The 18,794-nt window shown below is 41.9% G+C and overlaps 1 protein-coding gene across 4 annotated transcripts in view; it reads right to left on the minus strand.

Annotated features, from left to right (window-relative positions):
* The window catches only part of Actr3b (actin related protein 3B), an 80,183-nt gene extending 66,781 nt beyond the window's left edge, over positions 1-13,402 (minus strand). The window contains exon 1 of one of the 4 annotated variants that reach the window (XM_020167385.2): positions 13,249-13,402. In XM_020167385.2, coding sequence (XP_020022974.1) covers positions 13,249-13,292 — 44 coding nt within the window. In that variant the 5' untranslated portion in view covers positions 13,293-13,402. The remainder of the gene's footprint in view (positions 1-13,248) is intronic. The other 3 variants (XM_020167386.2, XM_020167389.2, XM_020167390.2) reach the window with 3 other exon arrangements.
* Between the last annotated feature and the right edge of the window lie 5,392 nt (positions 13,403-18,794).

Here is an 18,794-nt window from a genome sequence, read left to right on the forward strand (position 1 = left end):
CAAGTATCACGAAATCCAACTACAAATGTAATGCAAACCATTCAAAATCCAGGCTCATACTCAAAGTGATAGCAGGTTGTTCACAGGTGGCAATAAAAGGTTGAAGAGTCATTATAAGGGGAAGTTTCATATTATGTATCATAAATACATATATCCTATCATCCAAACAGGACATGTCTAGGAACTTAACACCACAGGAACAATCTGCACACATACAAAGACACACACACACACACACACACACACACACACACACACACACGAAACACAGCAACAGCAAAACAAAAAACTGGAAACGTTCCAATTAGAGGATATCCTACATAAGTATTATGTTCATTCAATAAATCCTGTGCAGCTGTCCAAAGGAAGATTTATAGTTACTGCCATAAACAGATATATAACATAGTTGAAAGGAGTTGAAAACTATGTATTTGTGTCGTGAGGCAATTTCACAGAACTGCAATACTGGATCCAAATCCCAACCCCTGGGTTGGAGATGTGGCTCAATTGTCTAGCAAGCCTAAAGCCTTGAGTTCAAACCCCAGTACCACCAAAAAACATCTAAAACAAAACAAAAAAAGAACAAATCCCAGCACTAACCATGTGATTTTAGACCAGTAAATTCATCCCTCAGTATCTCAGTTTCTTCATCTGTAAAATGTGCAATAATGTCTACCTCAATGTTAAATCTTACCATTTTGGAAAATATTTTCTAATTCAAAAGGAAAATGTTGAGTCTCACAGTTCAATAATTTTACTTACTTACTACTGAATGTTATTTGACATAGTGATCTGTCTTCCACAAACTGTCCTTAAATATCTCTACTAGAGTTTCAGTATTTTCTTGACCATTTGTATGAACTCTTTACACACTGAGGACATTAATGCATGCTCAAATATGTCATTAACTTTTTCTCAGTACATTCTTTACTTTGAGTTATACAACCCTGTGCCACTTAACAAGAAAAGCACTGTATTTTGTGTGAACATCAGAGAGCTCACAAACTAAGATAGCTCGGACCTCCCAAACTGACATCATCTATGGAACTGCCACCTTACAAGCAGTACACTGGCGGACACAGGACATGACTGTCATTTTCTGAGATACAACTATTTAATCAGTCTAGGTGACCAAATCTATCAAGTAGATAATGTTTCTGCTTTGAAAGTCCCTCTACACACTAAAATTTCATGGGTTTTTGTTTTGGTTTTTTGTTTTGTTTTGCGGTACTGGGCTTGAATTCAGGGCCTTCACCCTGAGCCACTCCGCCAGTTCAATTTTTTATGACAGGGTTTTTTGAGATAGGGTCCAGGCTGGCTTTGAACCTTGATCCTCCTGACCTCTGCCTTCTGACTAGCTAGGATTACAGGCATGAGTCACGGGCCATCTGGCTCTCCTCTGGTTTTATCCATCTCTTTTATCCCAAATAGGAAGACGTATACTAATCAAATTTTCCCAAACACGTATGTAAGCATTTAGGACTATCACCTTTTACATGAAAAGCCCTTGGGTCTGTTTTGATAATACCTTCCAAAAGACACCCAACATGGTGGAGGCAGGCACCACTCTGGAAATCATGTAAACTATCTTTGATTGCCAGCCCCATTCTCAGGACTAACCTATGCATCACCACCTCACACCAGACCTTCTCTCCTATGAAAATCAGGACAGGGAGAGAGGAGGCTACAGGAACAGAATCCACAACTACACAAAGCAGTGCCAATGGTCACAACTCTCTTTTAAACAAGCATGCTCTCACAAGTCAAACTCTGAAGCAATATAAAAAGGAATAGAGAAGTCTCACTCCCGCTCCTACGCCCATCCACCCACTTCCTATACTTGCGTATCTTTCCAGTATTTCTTTCTGTAACTGTACTGTGTCCTTATGTGCCCCAAACATTCTGAAGTCTCAGTATGAAGACTCTTTTACTCTTCCTAACTACCGCTATCTTTCAATAGCAGTAATGTAGTCTTAGCTTCGCAAAGTCAGGAGAATGAATCTATCATCAACTCAATCTATTTATATATAATTGAAATTCTTCCTCCAACCATGTGTCTTGAGCAGAAGGTGACAATGTAAGCTCAATTAATTTATGTTCAAAAGTGGAAATGTTACATCTTAAAACAGTTTTAGATCTTTGCATATTTATACACTGTTCGTAAACTGCATTCTGAAGGGAGGTTCTGATTTGAGACCCTTACGAGGTCCTGTCTCAACCCTAAATTTCAACCAGAACAACAGTACCCTCCCTAAGATTTTCAAATAAAATTGTTTCCAAATCTAAATGATAAAGTTTTAAAATATGTAAGTCCCATACTGTGTCCTGTAAGTATACAATCCATTTTTAAATGTTCCCTGGGTTGTTGTAGAGAAAACTGTCTGTTTATAGAACAGAATTCAGTAAGTTCAAATTTATTTACTTTAGCTAAATTTAATCTTTTTTACCTATTTGATCTACCCTTAAATTTTATATTACCTGCTATCTATTTCCCTTCCTAATTCCATTTTTTTCCTCTCTGTTATGGTAAATGTAAGACCAAGAAATACTGCCTCTTTTGGATTCTGAATATTACAAGATGAACTCTTAGCTTCCAGATTAAAATGGTATTTAAGACAGTGTTCCAACTGCTTCAATGGTGTAGTAAACATGGTCTCACTTCACTTTTTTCCAGAACCCACTAGAACCAAAGCAAAACAATTTTAAGTTGTATTAACCCACACAGATGAGGAGAAAACAGCAAGATTTTGGCCCTTGGAAGCTGATGACTGACCTTAGACATTAAAGAAGCTAGCAGGGCTGAGGGTGTGGCTTAAGTGGTAGAGTGCCTGCCTAGCAGGAGCACAAGTTCAAGTGCTGATGAGTTCAAGTCTCAGCACTACCCAAAAAAAAAAAAAGCAGCAGGCACCAGTGGCTCACGCCTATAATCCTAGCTACTCAGGAGGCAGCGATCAGGAGGATCCCAGTTCAAAACCAGCCAGGGCAAATCGTTCTTGAGACCCTATCTTGAAAATACCAAACACAAAGGGCTGACAGAGTAGCTCAAGTGGTAGAGCATCTGCCTAGGAAGCATGAGTTCAAATCCCAGCACCACCAAAAAAAAAAAAAAAAAAGGGAAGCCAGCTTAGAAGCAGCCCAATAGTCAGCTGCACGGGTGCCTGAGGGGCTGGAACTAGAGGGCTGAGGAGCAAGTGTGGGTAGCTTTTAGGATTTAGGCCTTGTTGAGATCCTCTCCTCTGCCCCACACTGCTTAGAAGTCCCAGACTGTTTTGGTTTTATCTTTTCCATTGTAAGTACCCAGTTCACTTGGGTTTTTTTTTACAGCTTAAACATGTGTACAACTCCTTCTTTATATCTCAGGTTTAGTAAGTTCACCAAGATATATCTCCATTTTAAAGTCTGTTTACTGAATTTCTACCAGTGCACAGTGAGTCCTTATACCTACATAATTATAGGACCCTTTATTAAAGGAAAAATTTGTTTCTTTTTGTCTTGTTTTTTGGTGGTATTGGGGTTTGAACTCAGGGCATCATGCTTGCTAGCTAGGCACTCTTACCACTTGAGCCACTCTTCCAGCCCTTTTTTTGTGATGGTTTTTTTTTTCAAGACAGCATCTCATGAGCTATTTGCCAGGGGCTGGCTTCAAACCATGATTCTCCTGATCTCTGCCTCCCCAGTAGCTAGGATTACAGATGTGAGCTACTGGCACCCAGCTGGAAAAAAAAAATGTATTTTTTTTTTGTTTGAGGCAGGGTCTCATTATGTAGCCCAGGCTGGCCTTGAACTCTCAACCCAATGCTACTGCTTGGCCTCTCAGCTGGGATTACTGATGTAAGACTCTGCCTGGCTCTCCTAGAAAACTTTAATTGATGAGTCTCTCTCACAGCATCCAGCTACTCTCTAATCACTGTTCTCCCTTTTTTTTCTTCTCTACTGGGCTCTCTGCAATGTCCCAAAGCTTATCCTCATGTAACTGAGATTTCAGGAGCAATGGTACTACTTCTTGCAGTTTCCATCACGTCTGGCTGGTGTAGTGGCTCAAGCAGTAAGAGCACCTGCCTAGCAAGCAAGAAGCCCTGAGTTTGAACCCCAGTGCTGCCAAAAAAAAAAAAAAGAAATGCTTAGTTCCTTCTGTAAACTTACATACATCAGTTTACTTTAACATCCTCCTTTCACCTTCCTTTTTATCTTTTTGAATCACTTCTCTGCTCTTCATTTTTTCGAGTCCATGTTGTGTAAACGTTTAGAACTATACAGTTTTGTCTAAAACGCTACTGTGATTCCAGAAGTGCTCCCTCTTCCAAAGTGTATTTTTCATCTGCATCTACTTGTCCTGTCCCTTATTTTCTATACATAAGTCCCATGATGGATCCTTTCTGCTTTGAATGAGTACAGTTCTCTCTGACCTATTGCTTGCACAACACCAAAACAACTCTCCTCCCCACTTAGAGATACTGAATCCAACGCCTTGCGACTTCTGAGCCATCCTTGGGGTGTTTGGAGGAAGAAAGATCACTGGAATGGTGGGCGCTCACAGCCTGAATCTTAGTATGGTCTACTTTCTTAGTAATTCTAGTAAATCCTAAATCCTGGGAACAAGCCTAATTGCCAAGTTCATTGTGAGAGATCAGGAAGGAGTCAAGGGACTAACAGGAAATAGCTCATCTTTGACTCCTGCTCAGATCTAGATGGTCATCCTCACAGGAAGCCAGGTCAAAAGATATAAGGACATCTCCAGGGCGTGGTCCCTCTTTCAGGTCAGCGGGCTCATGATCTGCTGCCAGAGCTGCCTTCTTTGGTGATGGCTTCTCCATCCTCACCTCCCAACTCTCCAACAAGGACAGTCACTTATGCATGCAGCCAGTCAGAGATGGGAAGAAATGCCACATCCCAATATCCTCCCACAAGAGGGTCCGCATTTTACTGTAAACATCATAAAATATGTGTGGATCTTAGCTGTTTTCTTCCCTATTTTTATCTTGTTTGCTCACTCTGGGCCCCAGGAAGAGGAGCCATGTGAAAGCGCATTTATGTCATCATGTGTGACAAAGTATTCAAAAAGCCTTTAGTATGGAAAGGATCTGTGAGCCGGGCGCTGGTGGCTCACTTCTGTAATCCCAGCTACTCAGGAGATCAGAAGGATGAGTTTGAAGCCAGCCCAGGCCAATAGACTGGGAGACCCTATCTCAAAAACCCTTCACAAAAATAGGGCTAGTGGAGTGGCTCAAGGTAAAGGCCCTGAATTCAAGCCCCAGTACCACCAAAATAAAGAAATGATATATAGTTTTAATAAAACAGTGAGTGTGCCTCACACTGTTTAAAAAACAGTGAAGGGTGGCTCAAGTGGTAGAGTGCCTGCTTTGCATGCATAAAGCCCTGAGTTCAAAACCCCAGTCCCAACAACAACAACAACAACAACAAAACAGTGCTACTAACAATTTAGACAACTTTTCAGAAACGAAGCTCTTAAGACGTGGTGGTAATGAGTGGCTCCATTCTCAAACAATACAGGTTCAGCACAACTCAAAAAGAGTACAGATTTTAAAAATAAATAAATAGGCTTATTGATTGTCTTCTAGTTATTAGTTAAAAGTAACAGGATCTTTTTCTTCAAACCAGATGGATGCTGGGACAGAGAAAGGGGAAAGTAATAAAGAGATTAATTACAAGTCTGTTTCATCATTGCTCATAGTTGAAGACAATAGAAAAAAATAAAAAAACTAAAAATAGGTAAAGGCAACCATTAGATAAAATTACTAACTGATTTGGGTGTGGTGCTGCACACCTTAATTCCAGCACTCAGAGGGAAAAAAAAGAAAGAAAGAAAAAGAAAAAGGAAGAAATTAGTAGTAGTAAGAACAGAAATAAATGAGTCAAAAAAACAGCAAAATAATAGAATAAAGCCCAGAGTGTCCCCTTGAAAAAAGATCCACACCACAGAAAGGCCATATGCTGAATCATCAAGAAAACAATACTAAGCTGGGCGCCAGTGGCTCACACCTGTAATCCCAGCTACTCAGGAGGCAGAGATCAGAAGGATCGTGGTTCCAAGCCAGCCCCAGGCAAATAGTTCAAGAGACCCTATCTCAAAAAACCCATCACAAAAAAGGGCTAGCTAAACGGCTCAAGTGGTAGAGAACCTGCCTAGCAAGTGTGAATGAGGCCCTAACTTCAAACCCAAATACCGCAAAAAAAAAAAACATAATACACAAATATGAGTGGCAGAGAAAAAAACATAAAAAACAGATTTTTAAAATTCAAGAAGCTTCTACATACATACATATGAAAAACCCGGATGAATTTTTTTAGACAAATGCAGCATACCAAAATTGATTTCACTTAGAAACAGAAAGTTTAGCCAAACAGAGGACACAGGGAGAACAGTACTTACTCCGCATAAGAAAGGACAGAGCCCAGAGGGTGTCACTGGGAACCTTATCACACTTCACTACTATCAAGACCCCAAGCCTACTGAAATGACTCCAGAGCACATGGAAAGAACAGTTTACCAAGTGTTTTATAAAGACAGGGTAACACTCACCGCCAACCCCAACAGATTGCACCAAAAAAGCAAAACTATAAACCAATCACATTTATACCAATACAGAAATCTAAATAGAATTTTAACAAATAATACACCTCCACATCAAAATATAATGCATCATGATTGAGTGGGGATAATCCACAAATGCAGAAGTTAATGGATGTTTTTAAATCCATGAATATATACAATCCATCCCATTAACTGCCTATGCTTTATTTATGATAAAGAATGTAACCACATCTTACATTTGCAAACATTCCAAAAAACATGAATTGACAGAGACTTAACATGACTTAAGTGCAAATGTACACATATGCATTTCCATATTCACATACAGTATTCAAGTACACACATAAAGAGAAGCCCAAAGACAGCACCTGACTTACTTTAGAAACATCAGAAGCTAACCCACTAAAGTCAGGAACAAAACAGCTATACCCACTAACTCTATTCCTATTTAACACTGCTTTGGAGGTCTGTCCACTGCAGTGTATCAATAAAAAACTAATCTGAGTGCCTAGAAGTGGGAAAGAAAAGGTAACACAGTATTTGCCAATGGTAAGATTTTATATCTGAAAATCCCAAAAGATCAAGGGGAAAATTCATACCAATAACATGAGCATTTTGTAAAGCAACAAGTTATCAAGTTAACAAAAACGAATCTTTATACAGTCAAGGGGAAAAAAAAGATGAGATGAGAGTACAGCTCAATGGTACACCTGTGTGTAGAATGTATAAGGCCCTGGATCCAGTCCCCAGTACTCCTCACCAAAAAAATAAATAAATAAATAGGTAAAATGAAAGAGAACATTCTATTTATGAGAGCAAAAAGAAAGTCAAGGGAATGTGGGTGTAGCTCAGTAGTAGAGAGCTACCACCTTCCAGGCACGAAGCCGTAGGTTCAATACAGCACCAGAGGGAAAAAAAAAAAATCAAATACCCAGGTGTAAATTTAAGAAATCAGCAAAGCATGGTAACACATAGCTGTAGTCCCAGCACTTAGGAGATTAAGGAAGGTAGATTACAAATTTGAGGCCAGCCTGGGCTATGTAGCAAGACGTGGTCTCAAAAAAAGAAAGAAAAAGAAATACATCTGGAAAAAAAAAAAAAAACCCACAATATTCCTAATAGATAAAAAGTAGACCTAAGCTAATACAAAGATACATCATGGTCTTTGACAGGAAGACTCTACATCATAAATAATCATCCTCCTTAAATTATCTTTTTTCTTTCAAACCCTGAGTTTGAACTCAGGAGCTCATGCTTGTTAGGCATTCTACAACTTGAGCCACACCACCACCCCTAAATTTAACTTAAAATGTAATAAATGTCAACAAAAGCACCATCAGGCAGCTATCTCCAGAAAGTAGAGAGGCTGATGATAAAAGTTCATTTGGAAGACCAAGCAAGAATAGACGGGAAACCCCAAACAGGGCACCCTTCTCAATACCTCAGCGATTCTGGCTCTGCAGTGTTACTACATGAACAGACCCACAAAGAAGGCAACACAAGACAAAATCCACAAATAAACACAACTGCAAGTCAGGCACCTGGGGCTCAGGCCTATAACAGAAGCTACTTGGAAGGCTGAGATCAGGAGGATCAAGGTTCCAGGCCAGCCCAAGCAAACAGGGAGACCCTATTTTCCAAATAACAAGAGTAACAGCTTACAGAGAGGCTTAAGTGGTAAACTGCCTGCCTAGCAAGCGTGAGGCTGGAGTTCAAACCCCAGTACCATCAAAAAAATAAAAATAAATAACCAGTGCAAAAAGGACTGGAGGTGTGGCTCACGCAGTAGAGTGCCTGCTTCGGAAGCACGAAGCTGATTTCCAAACCCCAGTCCCAGAGGGGAATAAAAAGGTCTGCTTCAAGTGAGACCTTTGGCATCTGGGAGCTTACATCTCAGAAAGACTCCCACCTTTCCCTATTGATACCAATGTGGTATACAGCAAAGCCCTGCCTTCCTTCTGGAACTTGAAATTTTGGTATGAGCTACACAGAGGGTGCCTGCATGAGCAGCCCCCAGTGAAAATCTTGGGCACTGGGTGTCTAATGAGCTTCCTCCTGTAAACAATGCAACACATGTTGTCACAACTTTATGAGGAGAAATTAAGTGCCCCCAGTATAGCTGCACTAGGGGATGCCTCCAGAATCTTGCACCTGGCTTCCTCCAGATGAGGCCCCCAGCATTCCTTCCCTAGGTTGTTTTTGCTTTGTAACTATTCTCCATTTCACTGAACTGAGGGTGTCTGTGGAAGCCTTCCATCCAAAAGTACCCTAATACACAAAGAGCTTCTAAACAATAAAGCAGAAACCAAAAATCCAGAGGAAAATGGGCTGCAGAAAGAGAAAGAAATGCAAATGGTTCTTAACCACGTGAAAAGATACTTAGGTTCACCTATAACAAGAAATTCAAATTAAAACTATACCAAGATACCATTTCTTGGTAAGAAACAAAAAAGTTGGCAATGGACTGTGACCGTGAGTCTATAAGACAAACACTCTCTGGCACATTACTAGTGAGAATGCACACTACTGGGTGGAATTCATGCAGCAAATTACATATGCATTTGCTCTTTGACCCAGAAACCCAATTTCTAGGAATCTGTCCTAGAGATACTTTGACAAAAACAAAATACGAAAAGAAGGGCTGGAGGTGTAGCTCAGTGGTAGCATGCTTGCCTAGCTTGCTAGCAAACACAAGCCCTTGGGTTCGATCCCCAGCACTGCAATCAATCATTGCACAAGTCTATCATTGTGGTCTCTTGATAATGTCAGAATGTAAAAAATGATGGAAGCCAGGACCCAGCCTGAATGAAATTCAGTTGACCAAATATGGAATAATTTAAGCATCAAAACAAATAATGCCAATAACAGATAACCTGCTGAATATAATGAGGATGGCATAATGGATTTGAATAAAACAACAATCCACAAGAGCAATAAACAGGACATACTGAGAAGTTCTTGCTTATAGTGAAATACTAACTGATAAGAAGAGAGAATACTCAAGGTTTGTTTTTTTTTTTTAAATCACCACTTTGTAACTATCACTAGAATAATCAATTCAGTCAATAAATGGGGTGGAGGTATAGTTCAAGTAGCAGTGGTAGAGCACCTGCCTGGCAAGCATGAGGCCCTGAGTTCAAAAATCCATAACATACGTGCGCACACACACACACACACACAAAAAAAAATCACCAATGGATACAAAGAATGGGTGAAAGTTTAAGGAAGAACAGGGTGTTTACATAAAAATCTTCCCACAAATGACAGTACAGAGGGAAAAACAGTACTGTAAAATGAAGCCCAGCAGCCATTACCCTATCCAACTGATCCAAGTGAACATCACTGAGAATGAGGCAAATAGATATTTAAGGACTTCTTTTTTGGCAGTACTGGCATTTGAACTCAAGAGCTCTGCACATGCTCAGTAGGTTCCATTCCGCCAGCCCATCTTAAGCCTTTTGATGGGATACACTAATAAGTATCAACATCACTTCTGTGCCAGTCTTGACAGAAATACATAATCTGTACCTACCACAGAAAACATCAAACAAGCCTTAAAATGTCAAATCTTGAAAGACAAAAAAGGTAAAGAAAATAACTGTCCAGATTATATAAAACTTACAAAACACGATGACCAGCAGGGTGTGGTGGAGTATGTTTGTAATCCCAGCACAGAGGAGGATGAGGTAAGAGGATCACTAGTTCAAGGTCAGCCTGGGCTACATAATGAAACTCATCTCAAAAAAAAAATGCCCACCAAATGCAGTGTATGGTGCTGACGGTGAGGGGGTGAGATTCCACAAGACATGTGACTGCTCACATGACTGAAAACTGCATACAGAACAATAATATTGCATAAATGTTCTATTTTCTGATTTTAATAACCCGTCTGTGACTATGTAAGTCCTTGTTCTCAGAAAGTACACATTGCAGTATTTCAGTATAAAAAATATTATGTCTGCAATCTTCAAACAGTTCAAAAAGTACAATATGTATGATAAAAAGAGAATGGTAAAACAAATGTTAACAGCTGACGAAACCAGAAAAATAATATACAGTAGTTTTTTTGTTCTCTTCCAGTTTTCAGTAAATTCGGACTTATTTCAAAATTAGTTCAAAAATGTAAAAAGCACTTAAAAAGTTTAATGGAGAAGTGAGACTGGATTTGTGAACTATTCTCTAGAAGCCATGTAGCCTAGTCATCCCTTTAAATAGCTGAAGCTTTATTTTTGGTTCCAACAGATCCCATTGTCCACATTATCCTGGTACCAGCACTCAGGGTTTATCAGATGATTCAAGGCTGCCAGCATGAAACGTATTTGCTAAAACTGGGGGCTTTGGATCTAGCTCAGTGGAGGAATGCTTGCCTGACCTGCTAGAGGCCCTGGGTTCCGTCCCCATCACTTAAAACACAAACCTGTTTAGCATATCATCATGTAAAACATTGGCACCCACTATATTTGCTCAACACACACTTTTTTCTTTTACACTTTAGTACTAAGCAGTTTTTTCATCTGAAATACAGGTATTTTCCTTCCTTCCTGATGACTTTAATTACAAAACAATGGCTCTCGTATGATGATGTCATACAGAAAGACCAAGACCAAATGTGAGCACCAACTATAACAACCAGTGGTCTCAAGTTGAAGGTGATGTCCCAGGTCCATTCTTTTCCTTAGTCCTGGCTATTTTTATCCACATTTTACCACTTTTTGTTCTATTTTGAGGTAAAATACAGTTCAAAAACTATTTTAGCTCTCTGCAAATACAAGAATTCCTAACATGATAAAGTGGGTAAATTTAGGCTCTTCAGGCTGCTCCTTTCGGTCACACACTAGACAATCAGGACTCATAACCACAGTGGCTTCCAATGCTGGAAAAAGGGGATTCATAACCACAGGGGCTTCCAATGCAGAATATGTCCATGTGAAATAGGTTTCACTACTACTGCTTCCAAAGTCTGTGACAGCCAGAAACACAGCTTTGGGCCACAATGATCTAGTAAAGGTGAATTTCCCAGGAGCAGTTACATTAATCACTTACCTCAAAAGGTCAAAACTGAGAACATTTTAGATATTTATAGCAAGAAGGATGAGTAAGATTCCCAGCTTGCTAATATTAAAAGTCTGACAAATTCTGAAGGCATTAGTTTGCTGCTACCACCAAGAAATGCTTTTCTATTTCAACAGTTTGGGCAAGACCGAAATTACAAAAGCAAAATTCTCACAAGCAAATGTGGAAATGAGAATTATTTTTACATGTTGTCTCCACTGTTGACACTGTCAGATCTGAGAGAGTGTGGGGTGCCCAAGACAGCAGGAGGGGATAAAGAAACCAACACCTGGGCCAGGGTTCCATCCCCAGCATGGAAGTTTGCGGAGCCTATTCTGCCGGCTCCAAACCAGGTCCCAGATAACCCCCATAGACCTAGGGCCACCCACATGTGGGGACAATACCACCAGCAAAAAAAAAAAAAAAGTCAACAAATGGGGGAGGTGGCTTAATATTAATAGTGACTTGAGCTTGTGTCCTGAGTAGCAAAACAACTTCTAAAATAATGAACCACAAAACTTCTCTATAATGTGTATTTCAAAAAAGAAAAAATTAGCACAAGCAAAGAGGCAGGTTTTTTTCCAGCATGTTACCACCACTGGTCCCTCGGCAGCAAAAGGAAAGAACTATCAGTAAGACATGGACTGTGGCAAATGAGAGGACACCCCCACAAGGTTGTCAAGGAAACGAAACCAAGTGCATTTTTCTACAGAAGAGAATTATGGGTAAGGTGAACATGCCACTGAAGATTTCGTGACAAAATGATTAAGTTCCCTTCCTGACTAATCTTTTAAAAGGTTAAATTTACTTCCAGGCGATTTTAGTAGAAATACATCTGCAATGCAAGCAGGCAAGCTCAGATTTCCAAATCCATTTAGTTGGATTCAGTGATCACCTTTCTAATGTGGAGCCCGGACCACTGAAAGGGCATTTCCTAAGGTCTCTTTTGGATATAACATCAAAAAAGAAAAGGAAAAAAAAAAAAAAAAAAAAAAGCCTCACACCCAAGAAGAAAAACGAAATTAAAAAAAAAAAAAAAGGTCTTCCCAAATTTAGACTGTTTCCAAAATGGAGTCTTTTTAAACACATCATTTTTAAGAGAAATGAGAAGTCCATGCAAACTAAAACAAGAGCTTGGCAAAGAGCAGAGTGGTGGGTAAAAAAAGGTGCCAAGTTGGTGGCTCAGACGGGAAAGAACTACCAAGCCGGGAAAAGTGACACACTCGAAGGCACAGCATGAGAGCCAGTGACATTCTTGTCACCGTCGGCTAGCGGGTACATGGCGTTAAACGGCTCTGCAGCGAGCGAGAGCACCAGAGGGGTGAGGCTCCGCGGGCCGGGGTCCCCGCCAGGGCCACATCACAGGGGCTGGAGGTGCGCGTGCAGCGACCCGCGGCCGACCACGAGACGGGAGAGGCGAGAAGTGGGCACACTCATGCCCTCAATTCCTCCCTCCTGGTCCTCCCTGCGGGAAAGCGGGACTTTACAACGTCAAGGCAAAGCCTGGAGTGAGGCAGCAGGCACCGTGCAGGGGGAGCGGGGCCGCCCAGGTGGCCGGGGGCCTGAGCCCTCCAGGTGAGGGCGGGACGCAGGGCGGGAGCGGGGCCGCGGAGGAGTGGGGATGGGCGCCGAGAGATTCTTACCCGGTGCCACAGTCCACCACGCAGGGAGGCAGAGAGCCAGCCATACTTGGGACGCGCGGCGCTCGGCCCTGCCGGCAGCCGACAGCGCCCGCAGCCGTCCGCTCCGCTGCGCGCGGCTTCTTCGGCGAGCCCCGACAGCGCCGCTGCCAGGAGCCCGGATGCTCCGCCGCCGCCGCATGACGTCATCCATGCCCAGCCAATCAGAATGCATGTGCGCTCCGGGGCACGCGTTTCCCTACCCACCCCCGTCCTCCATCTTTAGTGTTGGCCGCGAGGCTTCTTCGCCCACACGACCGATTTAGCTGCTGAAAAAATTGGGGATTATTTTTAACTAATTTACAGTGAATGTGACCCCATTTCTCATCCTTTAAATCTCGGCTTAAGTGCCATCTTCTGAGGACTGTTGTCCCTGATCACCCTAACTAGGTCCCGTCCCCACACTTAATTCTGTCTCAACAATATTGGTTTTATTCCTTATACTTGGGGCAGTGTTTTTATATTTATTTGTTTATCTATTTATTTATTTATTTGCAGTCTGTCTCAGCTACTGGATATAGACTGCTAGAATAGGGTTTAAGTCTTGTCTATTGATGACCTACTGCTGAACAGGGTGTTGATGCACACAGAGAAAGCACCCAGTGTCGAATGAAGAGCCTTCAATTAAAAAAAAATTGCTGTTAGAATTATCATATCGAATAGAGCACTGCATAATTCCTTCTAAGAAGAAAAATCTGAAAAACATACATAGCTAGCCTTAGATGGAGTCAACACCACACCAAGATCATACCAGTAAATACATTTAAGTCATGCAAGGATCTTGAAAAACCAGGAACTACAGAAGGCAAGCACCTACCTACTATGTAATCAAGGTACTGAAGGGCTCTTCCTACTTCTTGCTCTAATACAAATTTTTGACATTAATGTCTTAGGAGCTTTCTAGAAACGTGTTTTATGTGTAGTTTTTACAGGTATTTAAAACATTGTGATTTTTCTACAGGAAAAGCAATAGCTTGTTGACCACACCTAAAGATAATGGTAACTTGTTATCTTTTTTTTTTTTTTTTTCCACACGCAAAGGTCAAATAAGGCCTACACCTAGAAAATATTCAGGGGAATGGGAGAGAGTAGTAGAAGACAAGAGGAAAGGTGTGGAGGATCCCAGGTTAGGAACCCAGGACCAGAGGCAAAGACTGTCTTAGCTACTTTGCATTTTGCCTAGGTCCTTCCAAATCTCCCTCTCCTTTTATTTAGCCCTGGCCAATACATCTTAGAAAACTCCCAGATTACAGACTATTGGCAGAGCCATGTCTTTTGTGTTCGTTTACTTAATGCATATTTACCAAATGCCCACTGTGAACTGGATTTTGCTGGTCATGCTACAGTAACAAGGATGTTCACAGTATGTGTCCCCAAGAGTCTAATAAGAAGTAGCACCAGCCAGGCGCCTGTGGCTCACGCCTGTAATCCTAGCTACTCAGGTGGCAGAGATCAGGAGGATTTCTGTTCAAAGCCAGCCTGGGCAAATAGTTCATGAAAACTTATCTCGAAAAAAACCTTCACAGAAAAAGGGTTGGTGAAGGGCCTCAGGGTGTAGGCCCTGAGTTCAAGCCCCAGTATGGCAAAAAAAAAAAAAAAAAAAAAAAAGTAGCACCAGTAAGCAAGCGATCGTAATGCACAGTGGTAAATGCTACATGGGCAAAGGTAGGGTACCCAGAAAGCCCCCCAACACTGACTTATGGATCAGTGGAGGCCTCCCAAAGCAATGTAGTCTAAGCTAAAACCCAGAGGGTAGGTAGAGAGCAGCTAGGTAAAAGGAGACTATGGGGCAGGAGAGTAGTTCTGGGATGAGAAACATGTACCAATGCCAGGAGGACACCAAGGCTCAAATGTTTTCCAATCCAATTCACCAGGAAAGAAGCCTTTACAGATATGTGAGGCTGGATAGTAATAAAAGGTGTGCCTTTTCAGGGAGAGTCTTTATAGGACTCTTTACTGGGCATGGTGAGCCATCAACAACTGGTGAGAGATGAAAGATTTCCTGATTTCAGTGATTTCCTCTAAACACCAGTAGCACTTGAGGTATCAAAGATTTTTGTTTGTTTTTGTTTGGTGGTACTGAGGGTTTGAACTCAGGACCCCACACTTGCTAGGCAGGCACTCTTACCACTTGGTCCACTTCCCCAGCCATATTTTATGTTGGGTATTTACAAGATAGGGTCTCATGAACTATTTGCTCATGCTGGCTTCAAACCACAGTAGTAACTAGGATTACAGGAGTGAGCCACCAGCACCTGGCTCAAAGATATGTTAGTTTACACACCTGTAATCCTAGCACTCAGGAGGCTGAGGCAGGAGAATCAGGAGTTTGAGTCCAGTCTGCAAAGCATAGCAGGACCCCATGTTAAAAAAAAAATTAGATGTTTTTGGAGGCAGTGGCATGAGAGAGCCAATTTTCCTATGCAACAGGAAATCCAGTAACTCTTAGACAATTCACCACCTCAATAACATCATCCTGAGCTGCACATTCAGTTCCACCTGATTCTGCACATCGCCCCTGATCCTCAGGCTAATCCCTTTGTACTTTCAAGATGGCTGTCAGTGTCAGTGTTGCATCAGAACTGTGATGGACAATGGCAGGGAGCAACGCCTCGGCAATGGTTCCCTTTCAAAGAGGTAGAGGGAAGAAACTCATTCCAAGAAGTTCCTCTTGTCTCATTAACCAACTCCATTTTCCTAGGGCCATAGTAAAGTGCCACAAACTGAGTGGCTTACTACTTACGCTGGCACCATTGTGGAAGCCAGAAGGCCAAAGTCAAGGTGCTGGCAGGCTGTGCTGTCTTTGAAGGCTCTAGGGGAGCATTTGTTTCATCCCTGTCTCCTACCTCTATTGTGACTGGCAGTCCTTGTGTTCCTTGCCATATGCACATGTCACTCTAGTCTCTACCTGCATGGTCACATGGCCTTCTTTCTGTGTCTCTGTCAGTGTTTTCATATGGTGTTCTTTCTCTTCTTATAAGCCATATTGAATTAGGGCCATTCTAATGACCTCATCTTGACTTCTTTACATCAGCAAATATCGTGTTTCCAAATAAGATCACATTTACAGATACCAAAGATTAGGACTTCAGCATCTCTTCAGGGGATGCAGTTCAACCTGTAACACCAGCCTGTGCTAAAAGCAGTCATCAGTGCTGCGTTGACCTAGACTATTGGAGGCAACACCATCTGGCTGGAGATGGGCCTTATGTTCTCCGCTGTATACAGTTGCCAATACCTGGCTGGAATTTAGTTTGATCAGTAAGAAGAGGGAGGGGAAAACGGCCATTTCGTGTGGACACACCATGAGTGAAGGTGAACGAGGGAGGAGGTGAGTTTAACTAAGATACAGTGTAAGCACTTTGGCAAATGTCACAGTTACCCCCAGTACAACAGAAATATGATAATAAAAACTTTAATTAAAAGTAAGAGACACTGTAAAGACATAATGAGAAGGCAGCTGTCTGCCAGCCAGGAGAGGCCTCACCAAAATCTCCTTCATTTTTCTTAGTTTGTGTACTCTATACATCAGAAACCTCTTGCATCTGTTTTGACAACACTTAGGACAAAGCACTCACATTGGTGTCAACCTCCAGTTCTATAAGAAGCACTTTGAGCTGAGCACTGATGGCTCACATTTATAATCCTAGCTTCTCAGGAGGCAGAGATCAGGAGGATCACAGTTCAAAGCCAGCCTGGGCAAATAGTTCATGAGACCCTATCTCAAAAATACCCTTCACAAAAAAAAGCTGGTGGAGTGGCTCAAGGTGAAGGCCCTGAGTTCAAGCCCCAGTACCACAAAAAAAGAAACACTTTGAGTACAATCTTTGATAATTACCTGTCTCTCCAATAGAGGCAAAACTTCTGCTATGAAATGCATATTAACCTGTGATTCTTTCTCCTTTGAGTAGCTCAGCCTACCTCCCTGACTTGTATTCTGCGTTCAACTTGTAATGCTGCTTTCAGTAGCAGGAAAAGGCATCTCTTTATTGTGCTTCTTCTCTTAACAGCAGCCTTCTTCTCCACCCTCATCCAACAACAGAAACATGGCAAACAGAACAGGTCCTGTATAGCATTCAGCCTAGCTGGATGCCAGTGGCTCACGCCTGTAATCCTAGCTACTCATGAGGCAGAGATCAGGAGCATCGTGGTTTGAAGCCAGCCCAGGCAAATAGTTCAAGAAACTCTATTTCGAAAAATCCTTCACAAAAAACGGCTGGTGGAATGGCTCAAGGTACAGGCCTTGAGTTCAAACCCAGTACCACAAAAAAAAAAAAATTTAGCCTATCATCCATGGGAGACAATGGGACTATTTCATGTCCGTCATTCTGAGCACTGCATCATCACAGCACTACTCTCTCAAACAAACTTTTGCTAAACACCTTTCAGTGCTGGTGGTGATGCATGTGAAGACAGAGAAGGAGCAAAATAATGAGGGCTGTGAGATCATCTATCAAATGGAATTTAGTCCATGAGTACTTGAACAGTCCGATCTTATTTCCTGCATTTAATAAGCTGTGCTGGGCCAAGAGAGAAAAAGAACACAAAAAACTAAAGACTCTCCAGCTCTGTGAATCTTAAATCTCAGAGCTGTAGGCAGGAGCGATCTGTGTGTTCCCTGTTGCCATGAGGATGCAGAGAAAAGAGGACCAAAAAATTCGAACCCCGTTCCTTTGAGAGTAGCCAGCATTCTCCTTTAAGAGGAAGGGCCTGTCACTGCACTCAATGGACCTCCCTGCTGTCTTGGCAGCAGCAGGAGAAAGTAGTCCAAGCAAGAGTTGATTGGCCAAGCATGTAGAGTGTGTGAGAGTTTATAACAGACCAAAACCACGAGAGTTTAGGAAATTACTCAGAGACCTGAACATATTCAGATCAATCCTGCTTTGTTTCCCTCTCCATCTGGGGCAATTACTCAGGGTGGAAACCTGGTCCTCCATGCTCTCTCTCACTCATTTCTCTTCTTATCCCACACAGATGCCACAGTCCTGCTCATGGAATCCCACCACTTCCCTTGTGGCTCTACCCCCTGTTTCTTATTCCTACTGTCGGTCTTGATCAACTACTCAATAGCACCCCACTAGCCACCCTGACCTGACTCCAGGCTTTTGCCTCTCAAGACAGTTTCCAGGTAGATTAGACAACTATGACAGACTTCATTGCAAAAAACACAGAAGTCTAAGTCTTCTTTCTCCCTGTTATGGAATCTCGTTCAAACCATTACTATGGCATTCCTGGTCTCCTGTGATCTGCGACTAAATTACCTTTGTAATCTCACCTCACTTGATGCCTCTGGACAAGTCTGTACACAACAAGTCACACACTGTTCCTCACACCCTCTGTATTGTGATGCAGGCCCTCAGTCTAGAAACTTCTTCTCCTGCTTCATCCTCTTTGTCCTTCCAGACTCTGTTCAAAGCTCACTCGGTCTTCCAATTTCAGTTCATATCCACTCTTTGTATTCATTCGACAAAAGAGCTGAGTGCTTCCTAACAACGCTCATCAGAATCAAT

The sequence above is a fragment of the Castor canadensis genome, chromosome 2 (assembly GCF_047511655.1).
Source record: "Castor canadensis chromosome 2, mCasCan1.hap1v2, whole genome shotgun sequence".
Lineage (NCBI taxonomy): Eukaryota > Metazoa > Chordata > Mammalia > Rodentia > Castoridae > Castor > Castor canadensis.